This window comes from Crinia signifera, chromosome 19 (assembly GCF_055691185.1).
Source record: "Crinia signifera chromosome 19, ASM5569118v1, whole genome shotgun sequence".
Taxonomy (NCBI): Eukaryota; Metazoa; Chordata; class Amphibia; order Anura; family Myobatrachidae; genus Crinia; species Crinia signifera.
This window is the reverse complement of record NC_139226.1, coordinates 143257420-143285127: the sequence shown is the minus strand read 5'-3', so window position 1 is coordinate 143285127 and position 27708 is coordinate 143257420. Positions and strand designations below refer to the sequence as shown.

The following is a 27708-nucleotide window of genomic DNA, read 5'->3' as shown; positions in this document are numbered from 1 at the left end:
ACTCACGGAAACCGAGGAATTCACCTGGAAAAAGAGAGATCAGAAGAAAAGAAACTGCTACGGGTCTTTACGCTGCCCTGCCTACCGTAAGTAGGGTACGTCCATCCATCTTTCATCACACACTCATCTTTTTTCTCCAGTTTTTTATAAGATTCGGGATGGTCATATCTAATCACCAATCTATTTTCTAAATTTCCCTATATGGTTGAGAAACTTTTGTGGAGAACACAAGAAGACTCAGACACTTCGATCTATCTTGCGCCCGTGGTTGGAAATCCCCATTTGTGTATATTGTATGGTATTTTGGGTTATTTGGTGATAACCAGGGGTCAGAACAGTCCATAGGCAGCATAGCGCCATCACAGGTCATATCCTATAAATACCATAGTTGTACATGCGTATGGAAACCTAAGTTATCTATATACATGCGTGTCACACACCAGGATCTCACCTGTCCTTGGAGAGTCCACACTTCGCCAGCGCAGTTTTCGATGACCAGGACTCAATCGGCGTTCCTCCCCATGACGATTCCACAAGTCCTATGGGATATTTCAGCCGATGTGCCAAATGGCAACCAAACAGCCAGCAGACAGCAGAAAAATAGGTGAAATTCCCGTGTCCAAGGTTTTCTTTTCTCAAGACACAGAAATAACAGAGATTATTGAAAAGCCAAGAACACGGCCACTGAATGCTGGGTAATTTCTGCTTTATTCCTTACGAGCGGTTGGGACTGACCACGCCAAGTCCACTCTCGCCAGGTCCTGAAGTTCTGCATTGGCTGTTACTAGCGCCGCCGTGAATAACCGGACATTGGGGTAATGTGAAGCTTTCGCCAGCTCACTGCTAGCGTTGGAAATCTGTTTAAGAGAAGATATCCATAAGGGCCGTATTCTATGTCTGACCAGTTCATACTAGGTGGCAAGATAACCATGGGTGCCCAGGACCCTCCTCTATTGGTCAGTAATGATGGAGCAGGATCATGGTACTTGCTTTGTTTCTATGGAAACAATGCTTCTGATTCAAAGTCAGGCCCCATGTCCGATACAAAGGCAACACCCTTTTCACACCGCGGCTATAACATGGTTTATTGCCATTTTTTAAGCGTTTCAAAACGGTTCTAGCTGCAGTGGGAAAGCGCCACTTTGAATTTACCGGGTACAAAAACCCTGTATTTGAAAACGGGTAAAAAGAAGGATCCTATACGCTTCTGAGCCATTTCATTGGGCAGTGTGGAGGGCTCACACCCGGTATTTACAACACATGACTCTGCCACAGAAGGTAATAGGCTGTCTCCCTATGTGATGTCACTGGGCAGAAACAGGAAATAATAGGAGGAATCACATGCAGAGTGGGTTTAGACAGGCTATGGGGGTGACTAGGGGGACGCCTGGGCATCTAGTTTTAGACGGACTATCTGGGTGAGGAATCGGTACATCTGTCAGAATGAACTTAGGTCTACAGTCATTAGGTCGACCCCACTAGGTCGACTGGCAGGAAGGTTGACCTGACTTAAGGTCGACATGGGCCAAGGTCGACATGACTTAAGGTCGAATTTGCATAAAGGTCGACATGAGGAAGGTCGACTGGTCATAAGGTCGACATGGGTTTTTCACTGTTTTTTTATCCGAATGTCGACACAGTCGACATGGACACAGTTGGCAATGAGAATCGGACCCTTGCATCGCTCGCGATGCTTCGGGCACGGTGCCTCGCTGTGCTCGGCACACTATTTTATTCTCCCACCACGCCCTAGTGGATGGTAGGGCATGAAATACCGCCTGTCGGCACATGACGGCTCAAAAAACAGTGAAAAACCCATGTCGACCTTATGACCAGTCGACCTTCCTTATGTAGACCTTTATGCAAATTCGACCGTAAGTCATGTCGACCTTGGCCCATGTCGACCTTAAGTCAGGTCGACCTTCCTGCCAGTCGACCTAGTGGGGTCGACCTAATGACTGTAGACCTAAGTTCATTCTAATAGATGACCGCTTCCCCTGGGTGACTAGGGGGACATCTGGGCATCTAGTTTTAGACAGACTATGGGGATGACTAGGGGGACATCTGGGCATCTAGTTTTAGACGGACTATGGGGGTGAATAGGGGGACGCCTGGGCATCTAGTTTTAGACGGACTATGGGGGTGACTAGGGGGACGCCTGGGTGTCTAGTTTTAGACAGACTATGGGGGTGACTAGGGGGACATCTGGGCATCTAGTTTTAGATGGACTATGGGGGTGAATAGGGGGACGCCTGGGCATCTAGTTTTAGACGGACTATGGGGGTGACTAGGGGGACGCCTGGGTGTCTAAATTTAGACGGACTATGGGGGTGACGAGGGGGACGTCTGGGCGTCTAGTTTTAGACAGACTATGGGGGTGACTAGGGGGACACCTTGGTGTCTGGTTTTAGACGGACTATGGGGGTGACTAGGGGGACACCTGGGTGTCTAGTTTTAGATGGAATATGGGGATGAATAGGGGGGAAACCTGGGCATCTAGTTTTAGATGGACTATGGGGGTGACTAGGGGGATACCTGGGTGTCTGGTTTTAGACGGACTATGGGGGTGACTAGGTGGACGCCTGGGCATCTAGTTTTAGACGGACTATGGGGGTGACTAGGGGAACACCTGGGTGTCTAGATTTAGACGGACTATGGGGGTGACTAGTGCTGGCCCGTCATATGTGTGAACCAGAAAAGTCCATTTAACATGACATCACATTGTTTTCTAAGGGTGAAACGGGTTCAGTGTGAAGGGTACCAACCCGGTAATAAACAGGTTATATTCCGGTTCCAACATGCAATGTGAAAGGGGTTTAGCTTGCTCAGACCCGTTTAAGAAACATTTTAAAATCCCGGGTCAGAGCCGGGTTTGTGATGTGAAAGCGGTATTAGTTTGTCCCTGTGATAAGGAGACCCAAAGTGACATGAAAGTCATTAGCTGTCCCTCTCGGTACCTGGGACACAGTCATCTCCATATTACTCTGTCCGCTGCAAATCCAGACATCGCCAAACAGGACATCCTCCAAGTGGATGCTTGTGACCTCTTGCTTGTAGTTTTGCTGGGCCACCAAGTGGTAGGGCCCCCCGTGATCCATCGGGTTCAGCAGGACCTTCCAGATGCCCACATCTCCAGAGCGGAGAGGAGACAGAGAGAGATAAGTAATGGGGTGTACGACAAGATGGCGACACGAGATTTTCTATATTTTCTAAATGTATTTCCTTTTTTTTTTTAACTTACCGTCCTCAGCAATCACGCGGACTGCGATTGGGAACAAAGTGAACCATTCAAGGGTACGTGCTACACTTATTGGGGGGCTTTGTTGACAGGTGTCGGCATTGACATAAAATTGTGAAATGCTCATGCCGACCTTTTCATTTGTCAACCTTTTTCCATGTCAACATTTTGCTTGTTACATAGTTACATAGTAGGTAAGGCTGAAAAAAGACTTGCGTCCATCTAGTTCAACCTGGTATAGATATCCATTGCTGATTTGGTAGGTTCTGGTATTTTACAGACAAATTATATTTCTTATTTGTACCCATGGATGTATTTCTCCAGTAAATGTTTGTCCAACTTTGCCTTGAACGCATTTAATGAGCCAGCCGTTACCACCTCTCTGGGAAGAGAGTTCCAGAGTTTGACTGTTCTGACCGTAAAGAAATTCTTTCTACTAGCTGAATGAAATCTTTTTTCTTCTAATCTATACTCATGCCCTCGCGTCCTAGATTCCTTTCTAGTAGAAAATAGGGTGTGTGACAGTTCCTTATATTGGCCCCTGATATACTTGTACATGTTGAGCATGTCCCCCCTTAAACGTGTCTTTTCTAATGTAAATAGTCCCAAATTACTTAATTTCTCCCCGTAGCTTAAATTCTCCATTCCCCTAATAAGCTTTGTTGCTCGCCTTTGGACTTTTTCTAATTCTATGATGTCCTTTTTATAGTGTGGGGCCCAGAACTGTACTCCGTACTCTAGGTGAGGTCTCACCAATGCTTTATATAGTGGCATAATTACCCTTGAGTCCCTAGTTTCCATTCCCCTCTTAATACATGCCAGAATTTTGTTGGCCTTTTTTGTAGCTACATTACAATGGGCACTATATCCTAGATTGCTGTCTATTTGGACTCCTAGATCCTTTTCAAGTATGGAATTACCCAGTTCCTCTCCGCTAAGGTTGTAACTTGCACACTGGTTGTGTCTCCCAAGGTGCATAACCTTACATTTATCTACATTGAACCTCATCTTCCATTTTTTTGCCCACTCATCTAGAATTGCAAGATCATTTTGAAGCATGGTGACATCTTCTGGTGATTTGGTGACTTTGCTAAGTTTTGTATCGTCCGCAAAGATGGATACATTGCTGAGTAACCCTATCCCAATATCGTTAATAAAAATGTTAAACAAAATGGGCCCCAAAACCGAACCCTGGGGCACTCCACTTAGTACCGGTATCATATCTGATACGGCACCATCCACAACCACTCTTTGTTCTCTATTACATAGCCAATTCCCTACCCATCTGCAGATATTTTCACCCAATCCTAGGTTCTCCATTTTATTAATCAATCTCTTGTGTGGGACAGTATCAAATGCTTTAGCGAAATCTAGGAAAATCACATCTACTGTACAGCATTTCCATTATCGAGGTTTTTGCTAACCTCTTCATAGAACCCTAGTAGATTAGTTTGGCATGAACGATTTTTCACGAACCCATGTTGGTTAGCACTGAGTAGACTGTGATGATCTAAATATTCCTGGATACCATCCCTTAAAAATCCTTCAAATAGTTTACCCACAATTGATGTTAAACTAACGGGTCTGTAATTAGCTGGATCTTCCTTTTTTCCTTTTTTGAATATTGGCACTACCTCTGCAATTCTCCAATCTTTTGGTACTATACCTGACGATAGTGACTTGCTAAAGATATAATGTAGGGGGGTAGCTAGTTCATCCCTTAATTCCATTAATACCCTCGGATGAATCCCATCTGGCCCTGGTGACTTATTTGTTTTGAGTTTGCTTAGCCTCAGTATTATTTCTTTCGGCGTGAAATCCACAATGAGATCTGGCTTATTTGTCCCGTTTGTGGTAAATGTTCGTTCCACAGTCTGCTCTCCCTTAGTAAATACTGATGAGAAGAACTCATTTAACAGTTTTGCTTTTCCCTTGTCCTCAGTAACACTTTTTCCACTAGTATCAGTTAGTGGGCCTATGTTTTCCTTAATTAAACGTTTACTATTTATGTATTTAAAAAACTTCTTTGGGTTGGTTTTGCTTTCAGTGGCTATGCACTCTTCATATAATATTTTAGCTGCTTTGATTACCCCTTTACAAGTTTTGTTTGATTCTTTGTATTTTGCGAACGTCTCCTCATTCAAGTTATTTTTATAGAATTTAAAGGCTCTGGTTTTATTGTTGATAGCTGACCTTACTTCTTTGTCCAACCATGGTGGCTTTTTTTTGTTGAATTTACCTTTTAGTTACTTTAGGAATGTATTCAATAGTTAGTGAACCAAGCACCTTTTTTAGAGTATCCCACATTTCCTCTGCATTTTTTCCCTCCATAATCGTTTCCCACCCAATTCCTGTTAGGGCTTCCCTGAATAATTCAAAGTTCGCTTTTCTGAAGTTTAGTATTTTTGCAGATCCTTTTTGATGTTATTTACTGAAGTTGATTTCCAGTGAAACCATATTGTGATCACTATTCCCTAATTGTTTAATTACTTTTGTGTTTGAAACTAAGTCTGTTATTTGTTAATACTAAGTCCAAGAGTGCCTCATCACGAGTTGGAGTTTCTACCGTTTGTGTAATAAACTGGTCTTTAAGTAAGCTTAAGAACCCATTGCTTCTTGCTGATTTACCTGTTTCGTTTTCCCAATCAATGTCGGGTTAATTAAAATCCCCCATAATTAATACCTGACCCTGATTTGATGCTTGTTTGATTTGGTTTAAAAGAAGAGACTCTTCCCTTTCATTTATATTTGGTGGTCTATAGCATACCCCTATTATAAATTTGTTTTTTGGTTTCTTATTATTGTCGGTTATCTCTGCCCACACTGTCTCCGAGTTGTCGTCTTCCAGGTCTGTGCTCATATTTTTCTCACATGATTAAGTTATTATTTACATATAGGCACACACCCCCGCCCCTTCTATTTCCCCTGTCTTTCCTGTAGAGTGTATATCCCTCCATGTTTAATGCCCAGTCATGCGACTCATTACACCATGTTTCTGTAATACCAATGATGTCGTAGTCATCCCTACTGATCACCGTTTCAAGCTCCCCGATTTTACTCACTAAGCTTCTTGCATTAGCCAGTAAGCATTTTAATTTATGTTTATTTTTAGATATGGCTCTAATATTGTGATTAGTTTCACCCCAGGACCCATTTGAATTCTTTACTAGCGTCCTCTTTCCCCTCTCCCCTTCAGTAGACTCTCTACAGGCCTCCCCACCATGCACACTGCCTGCCCTCTCCATAGTTCCGGGAATTCTTCCTCTGTCATTCCCTCCTTCCCGTATACTAAGATCATCTGTACCTAAGAACTGTAATGGGGTAACGTGACTGTTACAACATAACATTTTATTACATGACATTCCTGATGCACCCTGAGAGTTACCCCCGATTATACCCTTGTTATGTCCCAGGACTTTGTCTATGTCTCCGTCCCCCCCCCCATCTCCTTCCCCCATATGATTCCTGATCCCAGTCCGGCTTCTCTCCCTGATGGTCCCATAATGTCTTGCTGCCCCCACCCCCCCGTCACCTAGTTTAAAATCTCCTCCAACCCTCTAACCATCCTTCCCCCCAGCACCGCAGCCCCCTCCTCGTTCAGGTGCAATCCATCACGGCAAAAAAGATGGCGCCTGACGAGAAGTCCGCCCAGTGTTCCATGAACACGAATCCCTCTTTCCTACACCAATCCTTAAGCCACACACTTACCTCCCTGATCTCCCTCTGCCTCCCTGAGCTAGCGCGTGGCACTGGTAATATTTCCGAGAAAATTACCCTAGATGTCCTCGCCTTTAATTTCTTACCTAATTCCCTATACTCTTTCTTGAGGACATCTTGTGTCGACCTTTTATCAATATCATACAGTATTAAGGAAATTAACGACAATTATGGCGTCTATGTACTAAGGACCTTATTCAGGTCCATTCGCAGTGGCCTTTCTTTCGCACGGGGTCGATGTTTTCTCAATGCACATGGGCATGCGCTGGGTGCGTGCGGCCACGGCGAACAGATTCGCCGGGTGCACGGGCCCAACCTTGTGGCCGATGGGCGGGGTGGAGGGCGGGGGTACCCATGTGCGTTCCGATGAGTACTCATAGGTGTTCCCATGGTAATCGCCCAGTGACGTATGCGCTGGGGGCGGGCAGCTGACATCACCGGATATCCGCGGCCCGCCCACTTCCCTCAGAATGTGCACACGGATGTAAGGTTGCTCTGAGCACGTTCCATTCCCCCCACGCGCTGCGACTGGGCGGCGGCCAGGCCACCATTCACAAGGCGGGGTTTGGTGGACTTCCAAGGCTGCGATTTCACAACTGGAATACCCCCCAAGTCTTGGAGAGAGATAACGTGCCTGGATGGAGGTAACGTACCAATCCACCAGCCCCTAACTGTCATTTTTCAAACAGGTTTTAACATTCTAGAAGTTGATTGGTTGGTATTTTATCTCTCTCCAAGGCTTAGGACATCGACCCTTTAATCTCCATCCACTTAATTTCTTTCCTAAGGGTATATTTACTTACAGTGATTTCTGTCGATGTTGAACGATATGTTACTTTTTTGGGGGGGAGGGGGTGATGATGTTTGATTCAAAATAGACCTTAAATCGATGTTGAAATTCTGGGACTAGAACACACATTTACTAACATTTAAAACTGAATATAAAAATGAATCTTTTAGCAATGGAACCCAACACTGATCAAAAACGATTTTAAAGTCGATCAACATTGACCCAAAATCCCCCTTTAGGAAATATTCCCCCAAGGCTCATCACATAGATCCGTAAGTCTCTACCAGTGGGGCCCCATCCCAGCGTGGTCCCATGCACAGTCCAATAAAACAAGTGGCCACTGTACCATTGATGATCACAGCCGTCTTCAGGACAGATTCCATCCCTTGCAGAAGAGAGACCGTTACCTGGGCTCCCACCTCTCCGTACCCCCAGACCAGGGCTTGGGCTGGCTTCTGCTGCAATACCATGTGGTCCCCATAGTAGGACGCAAACCTGAACGTAGCACCTGGAATACACAGATACAATGTATCACTTACTGTACTGTCACATCTACAATGTATCACTTACTGTACTGTCACATCTACAATGTATCACTTACTGTACTGTCACATCTACAATGTATCACTTACTGTACTGTCACATCTACAATGTATCACTTACTGCACTGTCACATCTACAATGTATCACTTACTGTACTGTCACATCTACAATGTATCACTTACTGTACTATCACATCTACAATGTATCATTTACTGTACTGTCACATCTACAATGTATCACTTACTGTACTGTCACATCTACAATGTATCACTTACTGTACTGTCACATCTACAATGTATCACTTACTGTACTGTCACATCTACAATGTATCACTTACTGTACTGTCACATCTACAATGCTGAACAAAGCAGCATTGCCGAGGTCTGGTGGTCTGCAAATGTATGTAACAGAGATCTCTGCAAAGTTATCAACCTTTAAAAATATGGGCACAGGTTGTGCGTGATTATGGCGTTACAAGACACATGTTTCAACATTAAAGCTGTCCCTTTAAAAATATTATCGCTGTAAATGGGGCAGTACGGATGGTGTAATGGTTAGCATTACTGCCTCAAAGCACTGAGGTCATGGGTTCTATCCCCACCATGTGTTATATATATACAGGGCAGTACAGATGGTGTAATGGTTATAGCATTACTGCCTCACAGTGCTGAGGTCATGGGTTCTATCCCCACCATGTGTTATATATATATACAGGGCAGTACAGACGGTGTAATGGTTATATTACTGCCCCACAGCGCTGAGGTCATGGGTTCTATCCCCACCATGTGTTATATATATACAGGGCAGTACAGATGGTGTAATGGTTATAGCATTACTGCCTCACAGCGCTGAGGTCATGGGTTCTATCCCCACCATGTGTTATATATATACAGGGCAGTACAGATGGTGTAATGGTTACATTACTGCCTCACAGCGCTGAGGTCATGGGTTCTATCCCCACCATGTGTTATATATACGGGGCAGTACGGACGGTGTAATGGTTAGCATTACTGCCTCAAAGCACTGAGGTCATGGGTTCTATCCCCACCATGATATATATACAGGGCAGTACAGATGGTGTAATGGTTATAGCATTACTCCCTCACAGCGCTGAGGTCATGGGTTCTATTCCCACCATGTGTTATATATATACGGGCCAGCACGGATGGTGTAATGGTTAGCATTACTGCCTCACAGTGTTGAGGTCATGGGTTCTATCCCCACCATGTGTTATATATACGGGCAGTACGGACGGTGTAATGGTTAGCATTACTGCCTCACAGTGTTGAGGTCATGGGTTCTATCCCCACCATGTGTTATATATACGGGGCAGTACGCATGGTGTAATGGTTAGCATTACTGCCTCACAGCACTGAGGTCATGGGTTATATCCCCACCATGTGTTATATATACGGGGCAGCACGGATGGTGTAATGGTTAGCATTACTGCCTCACAGCGCTGAGGTCATGGGTTCTATCCCCACCATGTGTTATATATACGGGGCAGTACGGATGGTGTAATGGTTATATTACAGCCTCACAGGTGGGTTCTATCCCCACCATGTGTTATATATACGGGGCAGTATGGATGGTGTAATGGTTATAGTATTACTGCCTCACAGCGCTGAGGTCATGGGTTCTATCCCCACCATGTGTTATAAATACGGGCAGTACGGATGGTGTAATGGTTATAGCATTACTGGCTCACAGCGCTGAGGTCATGAGTTCTATTCCCACCATATATATATACACGGGGCAGTACGGACGGTGTAATGGTTAGCATTACTGCCTCACAGCACTGAGGTCATGGGTTCTATTCCCACCATGTGTTATATATACGGGGCAGTACGGACGGTGTAATGGTTAGCATTACTGCCTCACAGCACTGAGGTCATGGGTTCTATCCCCACCATGTGTCATATATACGGGGCAGTACGGATGGTGTAATGGTTACATTACTGCCTCACAGCACTGAGGTCATGGATTTTATCCCCACCATGTGTTATGTATATGGGGCAGTATGGACGGTGTAATGGTCAGCATTACTGCCTCACAGCACTGAGGTCATGGGTTCTATCCCCACCATGTGTTATATATACGGGGCAGCACGGATGGTGTAATGGTTGCATTACTGCCTCACAGCGCTGAGGTCATGGGTTTTATCCCCACCATGTGTTATGTATACAGGGCAGTACGGATGGTGTAATGGTCAGCATTACTGCCTCACAGCACTGAGGTCATGGGTTCTATCCCACCATGTGTTATATATACAGGGCAGTATGGATGGTGTAATGGTCAGCATTACTGCCTCACAGCGCTGAGGTCATGGGTTCTATTCCCACCATGTGTTATATATACGGGGCAGTACGGACGGTGTAATGGTAACATTACTGCCTCACAGCACTGAGGTCATGGGTTCTATCCCCACCATGTGTTATATATACGGGGCAGCACGGATGGTGTAATGGTTAGCATTACTGCCTCACAGCACTGAGGTCATGGGTTCTATTCCCACCATGTGTTACATATACAGGGCAGTACGGATGGTGGGGAAAAGGGGAAATGGGAAATGTACCCGCGCACAAGTTGCACCCAAAATATATTTTTCAGATATCTAACAGGCAATTATTGACAATGAATTAATTCCACAATAAACAAGGGTATTTTCTAGTATAAATACAGAGACAGTTCTTAGGTGTGGAGGTGCACCCCTGAGAGTATAAAACATAGGGATTTGAAAGAACAAGAAAAAAGTACTCTCCTTTGTTTGGGGGCACGCTTGGAAAAATAAAGATTATATTAAATAGTAATGTAATGGTAGGTAATTTAAATACATAACTTTTATTATTTACTTTTTGAATACTTTTGTTAACAGACTGACATACAACACAAATCATATAAAGCAGTGGTATTCGACTGCACACTGCTTAATTGATTACCAAGATTGTAATCGCTAGGTAAGGCACTGTTGTTTAAATTCACAAGGCTAGCGAAATGTATGTACCGGTCAATTCCACATATACTGTTTATGCTTGCCAGATTCCTTTTTAGTCATTCATATATGTATGTGTACAATTATAATTGTGTCCAATTATTATCACCCTCTCTGAGGGAATTGAATGAATGCTGATAGGTAGGTAAGCAAATAGATTCGCCCTCGTTAGGCAGATTGGAGATCAGCGCTAGGATTTGATCAGGTTGAAAATAGTCCCACAGAAGTTTGATCTATGAATAATTTCTAAGACACAGTGTGTGTCTATGTGCAAAACAGTAGTTCTGTGAGGAAAATGGTTCAAGTATGTAGCAGGAGTATCTGCTGTCTCCGCCTTCTTTTGAATAAGGTGCCCTGTTGACACCAGGTCAGTGCAGGGTCTAGCCGAATTCTCAAATGGGGAGATGAGAGTACTATTACAATGAGATAGGAGGTGTGGGTAAAGAGACGACTTACATTAATCTTGTTTGTAGGCTACTGCTTCCCATTGTACATACATTGATGGGTAGTGAGCGGTACCCAACGACAACTGCGTTATGTATAGGTGGGGTATCTGCTATCCCCTTATTCCGGTATAAGGTGCTCTGTTGGTATTAAATCAGTGCAGGGTCCTGCCGAATCCCTTATCAGGGGATGAGAGTACTCCGAATAATAGTGGGTGCCTGTATAGGAACAAGTAGATCTATCTGTGCAATATGCTGCTGTGTCCTATTGCTAATTGCAATGATAGAAGATGAGCGTTATTGCCAGAAAGATTATGCATTAAGAGAAATGCCAGAAGGATAAGATCATTTATCAGATCGAGATATCGGGGATACGTATGTCCCTGCTTATTTTATGACAGTGTGGGCATGCGTTTAAATATTCTGGTGTTTAGGGTATACATAGTAGTAAAAGCAACAACACTCATGTATGCAATATATACCCATTCATAGTTGCCATTAGTAAGTGCACCCTTGCTGTCTAAGTATCTCAGTAGGACAGTCACTCCAGGTAACGCCGGTATACACAATGGAAAAACAGCATCAGGTCACACAAGTGTGCAGTCTATACACATTCCTTGTTGCAAATAGTGGGTACACCCTTAGTGTCCAAATATAGCAATAGGACAGTCACACCAGGTAACGTCTATATGCTGTATTATGATACTGTGGTTAATAGATAATTCTTTTAAGATCCACCCCTGGTTTATTACGGGTAAATTGCCCGACACAGGTGGTGTGTGGACTGGTATGTCTAGGTACACAGTGGACTTACCACCGTGTTCTTTGAGATCGCAGCTTACCCGTTCCCAGGAAATTCACCGCGCTGGTTTCTCCTTGGAGATGCCGGAGGCGCCGCTAGTACGCGTCAGTACTGTCAGCGCCTATGTTTGAAACAGGAGCAGACAGCTGTTTCGCTAAGACAAGCTTCGTCAGTGCTACTGGACGAGCTGCACATCACAGGGTTTTTTTTTTTTTAACAACTTTTTATTAAGTCAAAGCATCAAAACAGTATAAAATGCATTACTGTGCATAGAGGCATGTAGATCAAGTACAAAAGTCATAATACATCTAAAGGGGTTGCATAGTGATAAAAAGGGATTTTTGTAAGAACTTACCGTTCGAATCCCTTTCTCTGATATGGTCCTGGTGACACAGCTCAACAGTGGGATGTAGGAGGGTCCGTAGGAGCCAGGCACCTATCCTAAAGCTTTTTGATGGTAGGCTCCTCCCTTCTGCATCCCAGATTCCTCAGTTCAATCTTGCAAAGCCACTGGAATACATTAACTCAGTACAAACGCCTGCACATATTATATGCACAATTTTAAAACTTTAACTTTTCAACCATATATAACATGAAACATCATGAAAACTGGCATACTTACTGAGCGTAAGGGAGGGATCGCTGTGTCACCAGGACCATATCAAAGAAAGGGATTCGAACGGTAAGTTCTTACAAAAATCCCTTTTTCTCTTTCAATGGTCCTGGTGACACAGCTCAACATTGGGACGTTCCAGAGCCGGTCCTTTGGGTGGGTACGCTCAGGTCTGCAGCTCTCATCACTGCTCGCCCGAATGATGCGTCCTCCGACGCGAACTCATGGAACCTATAGAATTTGGAAAAAGTGTGAACAGATGACCAAGTGGCTGCCCTGCAAACCTGCTCAGCTGTGGCCCCATGGCGAACCGCCCAAGAGGTGGCAACCGACCTGGTGGTATGCGCGTTGATCCTGGCCGGCACAGGCCTACCAACCTTAGTATATGCAAAGGCAATGACAGAACGCAACCACCTAGCAATGGTCTGCTTAGAGGCAGGCCAACCAATCTTGTGCAAATCATACAAGACTAGCAAGGTATCAGTCTTCCTGACACCTTTCACCCTGTCCACATAAATGCGCAAGGCGCGCACAACATCCAAATTCCTCAATTTGTCCCTTTTCCTGGAACCCTCTGGGAGTTGAAACACAGGCAAAACTATCTCCAGATTCAAATGAAAAGCAGAGACTATTTTTGGTAAAAATTGGGGTACTGTTCGAAGAACAGCCCTGTCATCATGAAAAATAAGAAAGGGAGACTTGCAGGACAATGCTCCCAACTCCGAGACTCTCTTTGCAGAGGCAACAGCCAATAAAAAGACAAGTTTCCATGTAAGGAACTTAAGGTCAGCCGACCTTAACGGCTCAAAGGGCGCTCTTTGGAGACACTCCAGTACCAGTGATAAGTCCCAGGGAGCCACTGGTTGCTTATAGGGAGGTTTCAATCTGGAAACCCCTTGAAGAGAGGTCTGCACCTCCGGTAGTATTGCTATCCTCTTCTGGTAATAGATAGACAGAGCTGAGATCTGTACCTTGAGTGACTGAAGGCTTAGCCCAGACGAGAAGCCATCCTGCAAGAACTCAAGTAACCTTGAAAGTTGAAATCGAGACGTATGTGATTTCTGCCTCTCACACCATCTAATATAGGTCTTCCAGACCCTATAATTGCTAGCCGAAGACACAGACTTCCTGGCCTTTATCATGGTATTCACCAGAGCCTCTGAGAAACCCTTATTTTTTAAGATGGCGGTCTCAATAGCCAAGCCATCAAATTTAGCCGAGCTAAATCCAGGTGGAAGAACGGCCCTTGGCTTAACAGATCTGACCTCTGAGGTAGACGCCACGAGTCCACAGACAGTCTCTGTCATGATTGGATGCCATCTTGTCATGAGCGATCGCCATTTTTACGCCAGAAGGAGCGTAATTGTACGACGCCATTCTGCCCTAATTGTAAATGTAATGGAGAAAGTGACCTGCCTTTGCCCTGGATGGTTGGGAGGACTGGGGGGTGAAGCAGGAAGGCAGATGGGATCTCCTTCCTTTGAAGTCCATGCTCTGTTTACAATACTGTTTCTGATATGGTGTGCAATCTACTCATCCTGTATTTTTATGTGGGTAAAAAGGTTATTCCAACAACCCTTGCTCATCTGTTTGAAACTCAACAGGAAAGAAGAGGTTATCTCCTTCCCCCCCTGCATCTATAAAAGTCCAGGGTCTCTGGCAAATGTCTTCCCAGACCAGAAGAGATGCCAGAAAAGCAATTCCCTTAGACCTCTAGAATGACACCTTATTTGAGATAAGAATTAGGAGGCTCCAGGGGGTGATTGAATGGCTAAATTGCTAAGCCTCAAAAGAGAAGTCAATTAGCCAGCCCCTGGGTATATCTTCAGGAAACCCCTGGACAAGGAAGATTCCTGAGGTGGGGGCTGTGATTGTGTGTGTTTTGCAAATCTTAAAAGTGTGTGTCTCACAAGACATGTTTGTTCATTTTCTTGGGAATGGGATAGGTCCGATACCTGTCTCTGAAATGATCCAGTATCCGGAGAGGTTTCCACTCCAACCCCGCTTCATGCTGTGTGTCCTTGAAGTGGTTTGTTTCTTTATTCCCATTTTGTTTTATTTTGAAATTGTTTTTACGTTTGACTTACCTATTAATCATAGATCTTGTAACTTATGTTTTCTGTAATATACTGTAAGCCTTGTAGTGTTTTCACTTAATTAAAAAGTCATAATTAGTTCTGGTATCTGCTGTTTTCCAGCCCAAGCCTCTGACGAATTGCCAGAGCGCTACCCTGTAACTCATAATTTGGTGTGTCGGCAGAATCAAAGCTGTCGCGGACTAAGTCCAAAAAGCTTACTTTGATTGGTGGCAAGCGGAAACGTGGTGAAATACGCACACGCTTGGGATACTCAGTGAAAGTGTCACGTGGCCGGGATACTCAGATTGTCGTATCTGGGGAATCGCCGACTAGGGTCGTGACAAACTGGTGGCCAGCGGTGGGGATATTTCAAAAAGCAATTTTTGTTTTTTATTTGGATAACTTAAGTGAATACATTTCACCAGATACCAAAACTCAAGGCTTATGTAGTACTGTAAGTCACCGTAAAAGCATTTTCTGTTCCCCATCCCTGTTTTATTATTTTGGAGAAGTAACTGCAGCAGAATGGCAGCTACTTATAAGGAGGCACAGATTAAGTGGAGATTGACCTGTGACTCTATGGAGGAAGATACAGAGCATCACGATGGCGGACTTGTGCGTGAGAGTTCACCAGCCAGGGCTACTGAGGTAGCAAGAGGTGGACTTCGTACTGAACTTTTACTTTCTGCGGAAATTAATAGTGTGAAGTTGGATCGTGATGTGGTCTCTGGTATCAACCGAGTGGAGCCTGCCAAGGGGCAGACCAGGGAACAGATGATCCAAGTCCTCAGAGATGCGGACCAGCAGGTAGCTGGGGGGAATCAAGCGGATTCCAGGTCTGAGGTTGGAAATCATTCTGGTTCCAGAACAGAGGAAGAGGAGAAGCGGACAATGAAGATTGCAGGCCCCACACACCGTGGATTGGATGCCTTCAATTACTGCTCTGCCTTGGATCTGTATATGCAAGAGGCTCTGAAGTATGTGAAAGAGCCAGATAATGCCGTGGTGCTGAAACTGATAATGCAGTTTAATAAAAGGGAGTCCACTGCTGCAAAGGAAGCAGCAGATCGCAAGCTTCAGCTGGAACTAGCTAAGCTCAGCTGGCAGCCTGTGACAGTGGATGCAAATTTCAATGGACTGCGTTACAAGGATTTCCCTGTCTTTGAAACACACAGGGAGAGCAAAGTAAATGCCGGCTTGGTTGTGGATAACCAGCTGGACCTGGACTTTACTCAGGGGTCTGGCATTTCTGCTAGTACCAGGGAGACTGGAGGGTGCATGGCAGTCACAGAGGCTGCGGAGTACCAATCCCCTATGGTACCGGAGGAGTCCAGTGGGTATATTGACCCAGAGGAGGATGATGATGTGTTTACCCTAATGAGCACAGAGGAACTAACGGAAGAATGCCAGCTGCAAGGTATCTCCTGCCACCACCATACTCGTGGGGAGATGATCACGCAGCTCACCCAGGCAAGGGACGATGAGTGCAATGCCTTCAGCCAGTATCGTGCAGCATTTCGTGTCTGGGGTCCATCTGCGTCTCCTGAGGTGCTGCTGAGAGAGCTGGGAGAATGTTACCAATTCGCGCAGCAGGAGGTCGCTGCTTGGAGAAAGCTGGATACCCCATTTTGGAGAGATCAGTGCCGCCGGGTAGATGCGGAGTGGCATCGCCTAGAACAGCTGCTGTTACCAGCTCTGGATGCAAAGTCCCAGTTTAAACTGCTGGGAGAAGCAGAAGCTGAGGATGTCTGCAGCTTGCTCTCACCAGGAATGCCCTACCAGGACAAGGTAACTCTGCCTACTACAGTCGTCATGGAACCTGCTCAGGAGACCTCACATCACAAGGCCCAGTTTAAACTGCTGGAAGATGTGAGCAGCATGTTCCCATCCGTTGCCCCAGATTTGTTGCCGGAAGATGCTGACTGCATAGTGAAAGTATGCAGGGAAGAGACAGAAAGAGGAATGGGACTTTCTGACTGTATGCACACAAATGTGTGTGGGACTACTGATGTGGGACTTTTATTCACTCCACACATATGTGTCAATGTTTTACCCACTGTCGCTGACCCTTCTGAACCATATGATGCATCTCAGGTAGTATGTAACCATGCTGAACATTGCAATGTTGTGATTTCTTGTGAAACTCCTGGGATGATCTGTGATAGTGCCGTACCTTCTGTAGAGGTAAGGGAGGGTGAGTTAGAGACAGGTATAGTGGGTAATCCTTGCCAGTTTGTGGGGTTAAACGAATGCCCTAATCTACTTGGGAATGAGACACCCTCACTCACCAATGGTAGGAGTGCTGCTGGTGATGTCATTCAGGTTGCGGTGCTAGAAGCTAACCCTATTCTTCCCCAGGGACCTGAGGCTATAGAGGTTTTACCACTGGCCAATTGTAAGCCAGCAGGATGGGTCCCATGTGTTGTGGAAGATGCACAGGCTAATTTGCAGGTATTGCAGGATGTCTCCCCAGGTTATGAGATTGATGTTACTGTTGATAATGTGATGTCTTGTGCTACTGTGGGAAATGTGGTACCAGGTATAATCAGTGACCTGGTGGGTCCTGGGTGCACTGCAGAACTGTCAGATAGGGAGAGAGTGTCCCTTACTGCAGCTTCCCCCATAGACCCCCCTTCTTCTTGTCAGGACACAGTCACACAGCAGGAGGTCCCTGCACACCCTGAGGGCTCAATAGAAAGTGGATCTTTCAAAGTGGAATTGATAACGGCGAGTCTCAGGGCTGCAGCAGCAGCTGAGGAGTCAGATGGCTCCCAGGGTACTCCCAGGCTGTACTGGGAGAATGGTTGTTTGCATAGAGAGTATGGAGTCCACAACACTCCACCAGGGCAAGTTACGGAACGTCACCTGGTCATACCCCAAAGGTATAGGGCGGGTCTGCTTAAGGTAGCTCATGAAATTCCCCTCTCTGGACACCTTACGGTTAAAAAGACCGGGGCTCGCCTGCCTAAGTTCCACTGGCCAGGTATGATGAAAGAGGTGGACTGGTACTGTCGGACCTGCCATACCTGTCAGATAGTGGGGAAGCCTGGGGATGTGGGCAAGGCCCCCCTCATTTCTTTCCCCGTGGTATCAGAACACTTTGAGCGGGTGGCGGTAGACATTGTAGGGCCCCTTGCAATGCCCAGTAGCTCCAGAACAGAGTACATTTCAATAGGGGTAGATTACGCCACCCATTACCCAGAAGCTGTAGCCCTTTTATCCATTAGGGCCGACAAAGTGGTCGATGTCCTTGTCCCCATATTCTCCCGGGTATGGTTCCCCAGGGAGATATTGACGAACACAGGAACCCAGAAGGGGTCCCCTCCAATCACGGAGAGATTCGGTGACCAAACCACAGACATGGAGGCTGCAAGCCTGCAAATGCCAGGTGAGCCGCCTCCCACTGCGGCTGCCCCGTACCTGGGAAGTGTGAAAGATACACATGGGTATAGTGAGAGGAGGGTTGCTTCAGTAATAGAGCCAGTGGCAAGTGCTGTGTGTAACCAGAAGGGTCTGAGGGCCCAAGGAGCACAGATAAACTCAGCTCCATTAACCTCTGAAAGGCTGGAATTGGATGTTTCCAACACAGGGGACAATGACCTGTTGGTTTCCCCCCCTGCAGAAACCTGCCCCCCTTCACAATTCACACACACAAAGGCTTTGAGGGAGTGTACCTCCCCCCCAGTGAAAGGGAGGGGGGGTCAATCAGCTCAGGCAAGAGAGCAGGACAAGAGATTCTTGGAAGGTGACAGGATTACCTGTCCCACTGTATGTAGTGCTGAGGTAAACACAGGAAAGGCCCTAGCCCATATGATTTGTATCATATTTATTGTTGTTAACCTCATGTCATGTAAAGGTACTTTACAACACCTGATAGCATTGTCCCACAGTCCTCTTAAGGCTGCCCCAGCCAAGCAGAGGCTCTGGAATGCCTATACCTCAGGGGAATGCCCGTGTGGGGTGTGGCAGAAGAGGTTGGTTCTGACCCCAGGATGGCAAACGGAACTGCCGGCTGCAGGTGAGAATCTATGCCCAGGAGTCCAACGCACAGCTGGGGTGGGCTGTGTCCTTGCCAGCAAGGATGGCACAAGGGGACACAGCTTCCACTGTATCAGTGGGCCCACAGATGGCTTGGGCAGGTACACCTGTTTGCCCGCAGCTTGCTGTCTCCTGGAAGAGGAGCAAGAATCCGGTAGTTCGGAGACCCCGCCCATAGCGCTGGTCCTAACCTGGAAACTGCAGCAGTCTGTTGGGCAGGGCACTGACAAGGGTCAGGGCTCAGCATGGGATACTGTGGCTGGTTTGGCCACTGCTCCCATGCTGATCTTTAAAGGGGGAGGTGTCATGATTGGATGCCATCTTGTCATGAGCGATCGCCATTTTTACGCCAGAAGGAGCGTAATTGTACGACGCCATTCTGCCCTAATTGTAAATGTAATGGAGAAAGTGACCTGCCTTTGCCCTGGATGGTTGGGAGGACTGGGGGGTGAAGCAGGAAGGCAGATGGGATCTCCTTCCTTTGAAGTCCATGCTCTGTTTACAATACTGTTTCTGATATGGTGTGCAATCTACTCATCCTGTATTTTTATGTGGGTAAAAAGGTTATTCCAACAACCCTTGCTCATCTGTTTGAAACTCAACAGGAAAGAAGAGGTTATCTCCTTCCCCCCCTGCATCTATAAAAGTCCAGGGTCTCTGGCAAATGTCTTCCCAGACCAGAAGAGATGCCAGAAAAGCAATTCCCTTAGACCTCTAGAATGACACCTTATTTGAGATAAGAATTAGGAGGCTCCAGGGGGTGATTGAATGGCTAAATTGCTAAGCCTCAAAAGAGAAGTCAATTAGCCAGCCCCTGGGTATATCTTCAGGAAACCCCTGGACAAGGAAGATTCCTGAGGTGGGGGCTGTGATTGTGTGTGTTTTGCAAATCTTAAAAGTGTGTGTCTCACAAGACATGTTTGTTCATTTTCTTGGGAATGGGATAGGTCCGATACCTGTCTCTGAAATGATCCAGTATCCGGAGAGGTTTCCACTCCAACCCCGCTTCATGCTGTGTGTCCTTGAAGTGGTTTGTTTCTTTATTCCCATTTTGTTTTATTTTGAAATTGTTTTTACGTTTGACTTACCTATTAATCATAGATCTTGTAACTTATGTTTTCTGTAATATACTGTAAGCCTTGTAGTGTTTTCACTTAATTAAAAAGTCATAATTAGTTCTGGTATCTGCTGTTTTCCAGCCCAAGCCTCTGACGAATTGCCAGAGCGCTACCCTGTAACTCATAATTTGGTGTGTCGGCAGAATCAAAGCTGTCGCGGACTAAGTCCAAAAAGCTTACTTTGATTGGTGGCAAGCGGAAACGTGGTGAAATACGCACACGCTTGGGATACTCAGTGAAAGTGTCACGTGGCCGGGATACTCAGATTGTCGTATCTGGGGAATCGCCGACTAGGGTCGTGACAGTCTCTGAACACTCGAGTACCAGGACCTCATTGGCCAATCTGGAGCCACTAGAATCACCGGTATTCCTTGTGATTGAATTCGTTTCAGAACTCTTGCCAGCATTGGAAACGGCGGGAAAACATAAAGTAGATTCCCCTCCCAGGGGATAGTCATTGCATCCACCGCTTCGGCCAAGAGATCTCTTGTCCTGGCATAAAACCTGCGTACTTGATAATTGATTGGAGGAAGTGTTTTTATTCCGCACTGAGTGCTCCTTTTGTTCGGACCCTATACAATTCCCTGCTGTTTCTTTAACCCTCTTATTTGTATTTTACACTCTTAGTTATGTGCTTTCTCTTGTTTTGTATTTTTTAGAGCTATGGTGCTACCCTTCTCTAGATATGTTTACATATGCAATAGACAAAGAAGAAAAAGGCTAGAGGTATCTCGGGTGCACTCTGGTTTTGGTCATACGGTCCGATCAACTGTTTTGAAAGAAATATTTATTAAAAATTAGCCTTTATTATTATTATTATTTAAAAAAGAGGGAAGATATATATGTTCTCTCCTCTCCACAAAAAATGAAAGAAAAAGAAGTGTATTAAAGTAGGAAATGGTGCTTTTAAAAGAAAAATGATTGTAAAGTTCTGGTCTTCATGTGCCGTTATTTATATGCTTAATATTTGTATATCTTGTACCCTTTATTGTATTTCAACTTTAATTCCCTTATTCAGGGTATATTTATGTGTATTGTTAATCACTTCTTAATTGGATAATTTATCTCCTTTTTATTAGTTTGAGTAGATGACAGGCATAATTCACTGTTGGTATGTTCTCGGACTCTGTATCAATTCTTATTGCATTTCTAACCTTTTACTCTTTGATCTTTTTCTGGGCTCTCTGCCAGCTCTCAATTGCAATATTTAATGATACTTTGTGTCCTTCAGTGTGAGTTCTTTAGTGGGAGATGTATCTTTTTTTATTGTTGTTAAATCCGTTTATAAAGCTATCGTTTAAACAGGGGTGAGGGATATTTTGATTTTATTCGATGTGCCTCAGCACTTGTGTGCTTGTATGTTTGCTGCTTTTTACAGTTATGGTGTGTGCCCTGGGATTTTTGTTGTTCCCTCTTCTCCTTGTTATTTAATTACAGGAGAGGGTTACACTTATATGCAGCCTGTGACAGTCTTTCTTAAGACCTTTCCTTTTTCACCTTAACTACTGTAAGTGTTTTTGCACCCTGCAAGTCCTCACAGTTTGGTATCAGTACAGCATGGCATTCTGTTTATTGTCACTGTTAGTGGATGTATGGCATTACTGCTATGTATTGTGCTATTCACTCCGTCCTCCAATACTGCCTTGGGTAGCTGTCAATTGCTACGTTGACTGCTGCTAACTGTAGTTCCACCTTTGTTATTATATTTAAAAATTTGTATTATGAGTGTTGTCCATATAGTGTTTGGTGGCTGTTATTTATTTCACTTGCTGCTTATCTCCGCAGCCTATCTCCTGCTGGCAGTTCATGTGGCTATTACATCAATCAGTATAGCACTTAATGGTATTTTGTGACAATAACTCCCTGCTCTCGCCGCTTATATATATATATATATATATATATATATATATATATATATATATATATATAGATAGATAGATTTATATCTATATAGATTTCTACTGTGAGCTCTATCAGTGCCGTGCTTCAGACATTGCATACGGTAACTCTGGCTGTTAGTATCACTGCTTATCCTATGCAGCGTTATATTGTTACACGTGGCAGTAGTGCTATAATCTCCCTGTAGGATTTGCACATTTATTGTGTTTGTCGACACTATAATTGCTGACACACTCTAAAATATGTCCGTTGTGACAGTAGCTCCCTGCTCTCGCTGCTTATATCTGCAGCTAGTATCTTGTACTTTTATTCAATGCTTTGTACTGAGCTCAGTCTGTGCCGTATTCCAGACATTGCATCCGGTAACACTGGCTGTTGTTGTTGCTGCAGCGTTGTACTGTTGCACGTGGCAGTGGTGCTATACTCGCTCTATAGGCTTTCCACATTTATTGCATTTATCCCCGCTGTAATTGTGGACACACTCTATAATATCCCCGCTCTCCCCCGCTGGCGGTGTCCGTGTTTAGCCGCATGCAGGCTTACACGGCTCCGTCAGTCTATCTCCCTGGCGTGTCAGGCGTCTCAGCCCGGCACGTCTGTGCTGCTCCACACTCTGATTGGCGGCTCCTGCCTGTTCTCTACTGTGGCGGGTGCACGTATTTTACATTTCTAAACATTTTTTGGGCACCAGAACTATTTACAAATCAGCGCCTATGCGCATTTCACCGGGTACTTCCGGCTTCGTCAGGGCAAGCCGAGTGGCCACCTGCGGTCTGTCTTTATTTGTTTCCCTTAGTAACCGTTGTCAGGGGGAGGATCTGCTAATTATTTCTTTTCTTTCGGGTTTCCTCATTTTGTTCTATGTATTTTTATGAGGGGATTTCTTTATTTGTAAATCTAATGGACCCATTTTTCTTATATGGATGGCTTAGATTTCTTGTTGTTCTCTTGATATATTTATTATCAGTTTGTGGCTATTCACTGTTTATTTCATTAATTCATATTTACAGCCTATATATATTTTTAATTGGGGGGGGGGGGGGGGGGAGGTTCTTCCTTCTTTTTTATGTATATTTCTGTGTTCCCTCTGGATTGATTTTTCATTATTTGTAGGTTATGCTGCCCTTCTATTGTTTATATTTCTCCTTTTATTTGATTTGTCTCTTTTGCTGCTTTTTATGTATATTCATTGTTCAATGTTTCCAAGTCATTCTCTTGTAATGATTCGGAATCACCTCTCCTCCTTTTGCTCTTATTTGCCTCTATTCCTAGAATACTCCCTTCTGCAAATTATTATATGTTGTCTCCGACTATTCTATTATTTGTGTCTGCTGCGTGATGAAGTGCTGTGTTGTTATTAAATTCCGTTAGATATTTCTCTTTTGTGTCTGAGTGATGTCATATCTGACTATAATGTGAGGTTATGTTTCCCTAGTTCATATTATTTTTTTGATTAAATATGCTAGGAGAGAGTGTTGTAAAGAAAATTTTGTATAAACTGTGCATAAAAGTGAAAATAAGAAATACGTGAAAAAACTTTGTAATATCGTGAAAAACTCCTTACAAAAATTCATTACAAAAATCTATATTGTGAACATGAGGGATTTTAATCCCTTGCAAGTGAGTGTGAAACAGTTATTCAGATTTTTTATCCATTGGGTTTTATCCCTTCGTGTTTAAATTCCTTCAAGTGCTAGGAGTGAGTTTTTTTTTTTTTTGTTGTGTCATTTTTTCTTCTTTGTGTAATTTTCCTGAATGAGGGTCTCTGTTGTTATCTTTATTTTTAATCCTTTATTTTTCAGGAGAGTAGGATTGGATGAGTTATATGTGGAATCTTCATCTTATCCCCATTTATTCTATTTTATTTTTTATATTTTATGTGCTTGTTATTGCTTGTAACTTATTCCAACTCTGCTTTTCGCTTTTTCAGATCTGAGTGGACCCCCGTTTCTCCGTCTTCACCGGTCATCTTGAGGTATATTGGTAAGTATATTTTTATTTTTGTATATTCTCTCTCTTTTCTATTTTGTATTTTTTAGTTGTTTTTTAGTATTATTACTTTTATTTTTATTTCTCCCTTTCTCTCTCTCCTTAGATTTGATTTTTTACTACTTGTCATGTTCTCTTTGTGGGATTTGTTCTTATATCCTGTTGATATCTCCTTCAATGTGTAACTTTACTCCAGAAATGTCATGAAGTTGTTATTCTCATTCAAACCATTGGGTATGACCGTATTCATAAGATAGATCATCTTGGTTTCTCTCCTGACTAGTTCTTTCATCAGGTTTCCACCTCTTATCCCTAGTTTCACTTTCTCCATTCCGAAGGCTTTTAGATATTGAACCTGGATGCCATAAGGTCCACATCCGGAATTCCCGACTTCACTGTAATCTGGTGGAATATCTGTGGGTTCAGACTCCATTCCCCTTCGAGCAGTTCCTCCCTGCTCAGGAAATCGGCCTCGACATTCTTCACTCCGCCCACAAGAAGATCCGGGAAACTTCCCACATGGCCAGTCCGCTGCGTGTGCCCCCCTGATGATTCAGGTATGCCACAGCCGTGGCATTGTCCGACTGAATCCGCAAGGGGAGACCCTGCAATCTTTCTCCTGCCAGGGATATCACCATCCACACAGCCCGCAGTTCCAGGATATTGATCGGCAAGGCAGACTCCTCCGAGGTCCATAAGCCCTGGAGGCGCAGGCCCAAACCCACTGCCCCCCAGCCCCTGAGACTGGCGTCTGTAGTGACTACCAGCCAGTCCCAGGACTGCAGAGACCGACCCCACTGAAGGGAATCCACCTCCATCCACCACTCCAGGGAAGACCGGGTTTCTGGAGACAACACTATCTGTTCTGACCTCATGGTCTGAGTATTCCCTGACCAGGGTGTCAGAATGTTCCACTGGAATACTCGAGAGTGGAACCTGGCAAACTGTAGCGTCTCGAAAGTCGTCGCCATTTTCCCCAGCAGCTTGAGACACCTCCAAACTGATGGACTCCGAGGCCCCAGAATCTCCCGAACCAAGATTGACATGTCCCTGGCCTTTGTCTCTGGTAAAAATACCCGATGTAGATGGGTATCCAAGATAACCCCCAGGAACTGGATTCTCTGAGACGGCACGAGCTGAGACTTTTGTAAATTTAAAAGCCAACCGTGAACATGCAAAAACCTGATGGCTTCTTCCAAGTGTTTCTGCAAGATCTCCGCCGACTCTGCTTTGAACAGCAGGTCGTCCAAATACGGAATCATAGTGATTCCCCTCAGTCGGAGAGCAGCCGCCATCACTGACATGATTTTGGTGAATACCCTTGGAGCTGTGGCCAGACCAAAGGGCAACGCCTGAAATTGCAGATGCAGGTTTCCTATGGCAAACCTCAGGAGAATCTGATGTTCCGGGTGGATAGGAACATGCAGATATGCGTCCTGGACATCCATGGACGCCAAAACTTCTCCCTGGTCCAGGCTTAGCAACACAGACTGCAGGCTGAAAATCTTGAGGCCTGTTTTGCTGCAGGAGCCGGCAGGAAAGTACTTTTTCCTCCCGTGGCCTGCTTAATAATCTCTTCTAGTTCGGAACCAAACAGCAGCTTTCCTTTAAAAGCTAACGCCTCTAAGGCCTTTTTAGATTCGTTATCCGCCTCCCAGGCTTTAAGCCACAGCACTCTCCTGGCATTGACGGACACCGTGGATACTCTGGAAGCCATTTTAAGTGCTTCCTCCTCAGCCTCAAGCACATACTCCGCAGCTGCTTTCAATTTCTCAGCTAGCAGTAACACACCTGGGTCAGCGTGTAAAATAGTACATAAATCACTGGCCCAAACAATCATGGCCTTGGATACCCATGCTGATGCTATAAGAGGGCGTAAAGTGAAACCCACCCCCTCAAAGATTGCCTTGAGGTTACCTTCAAGCTTCTTGTCCACGTGGTCCTTAAAGGCTGCACCCCCTTGGACAGGTAGCACAGTGGCTTTAGAAAGCCGTGCCACGGAAGCATCTACCACCGGAACTTTTACCCAGAGGTCCGCATGAGCCTCAGGCATGGGGTACAGACTTAAATACATCTTAGGCATCTGAAGCCTCTTATCGGGCGTTTTCCAAGCCCCTTCCAATAAATCCTGTAAACCTTCATCCGCAGGGAAGGTAACAGTTTCCTTACGCTGCCACTTAAATATTCCTTTTGCAGGAGTTTTATCCTCCACAGACAAATTCAAAGCCTGTTTTACAGCAGCAATCAAATCCTCCACCCCTGAGGCCGAGGAATCTTCAGAATCATCACCCTGATCCCAGGGGATGTCTGTGCACTCTCCCTCTTCTTCAGCAACAAGCAATGGCACTGAATAAGACCTCTTAGGAGTCCCCACAGTATCACAATCAAATCTGTCAAGCAAATCATTAAATCTGCTGATCCCTTTTGCAGTATCCTGCATGACCTGAAAGAGCCCAGGATCTGCTTGGGTCAGAGGCAGGGAACCAGAGGACTGCTGAGATGATGACATAGGTCTAGGGGAAGATACCAACCCATCACTCTGCCTGTCCAGCAATTGCACTAAGGCATTTACAGACCTGCCCAGGGCACCGGCCCATGCAGGTTCCGATTGCTCTACCCTCTGGGGTTCACTCCCCATGGGTCTCACAGCAGCGCAAGTAATACACAAGCCCCCCTTGGCCATCTGCTCAGGGACAAAATTCAGTGTACAAACACTGCAAGCGCTCAATGCATTAAGGGCTCCCTCCCCCAAAGTCACAGACTGTTGCTCAGACATGATGTAAAAGTAACACAGTCACAGTGCACAAAGTACAGGCGTTTTATACAGAGCCAATGTACCACAGTCACTTATCTGTCTGAAGCCTTCAGAAGTGGGGAAACGATGCCCACGAAATCCAATCACTCTGCCAGGATCTGTCAGCCAGCTCAGCTCCGCTGCAAGCGTTCCGAATGGCACCAAAACAGAGTGAGGGAAGAGACCAAGTCCCTGCTGCTGCGGGGTCCGTGGCTTTTGGCGCCAACCACCCCCAGACAGCCGCTCCCACTGCAGGATCTCCAAGTTCCAGTGTCTCACCCTCTGCTGGGGACCACTTGGAACATGCCTGTAACTGTCACATACCTAGTTATTTCTGCACATTTGTTCAGCATGTTCTCTCCAGTTGCTGCATTCTCAGGATATTCCAGCCTGCACTTCTGCTTCCATACATTCAATGAAAGTCTGTGTGCTGCTAATTGCACACCTGTGACAACCCTATCTAGCTCAAAAACTCCTGATCAGCTATTAACTCCCTGATTGCCTGTTTGCTGAAGTCATGATAGCTGTCCTCTTATGCACCAACTATTCCATTCAGAGTCCATTTCTGCTATTGCAATTGCTGCCTGGATATTCATCCAATCAGTGCAAGGCAAGGGGTTTAAATATTCAGCTCCTGGACTAAGAGGTTGCTCT

General features: G+C 45.1%; 1 protein-coding gene across 1 annotated transcript in view; it reads right to left on the bottom strand.

The window, feature by feature from the left end:
- The window catches only part of LOC146043132 (sialate O-acetylesterase-like), a 55050-nt gene that overhangs the window by 9632 nt on the left and 17710 nt on the right, over positions 1-27708 (bottom strand). The window contains exons 2-5 of the mRNA XM_083163571.1: positions 8092-8253; positions 2958-3130; positions 719-857; positions 452-629 (exon numbers count right to left, since the gene is read on the bottom strand). Of these exons, the coding sequence (XP_083019697.1) occupies positions 452-629; positions 719-857; positions 2958-3130; positions 8092-8253 (652 nt within the window). The remainder of the gene's footprint in view (positions 1-451; positions 630-718; positions 858-2957; positions 3131-8091; positions 8254-27708) is intronic.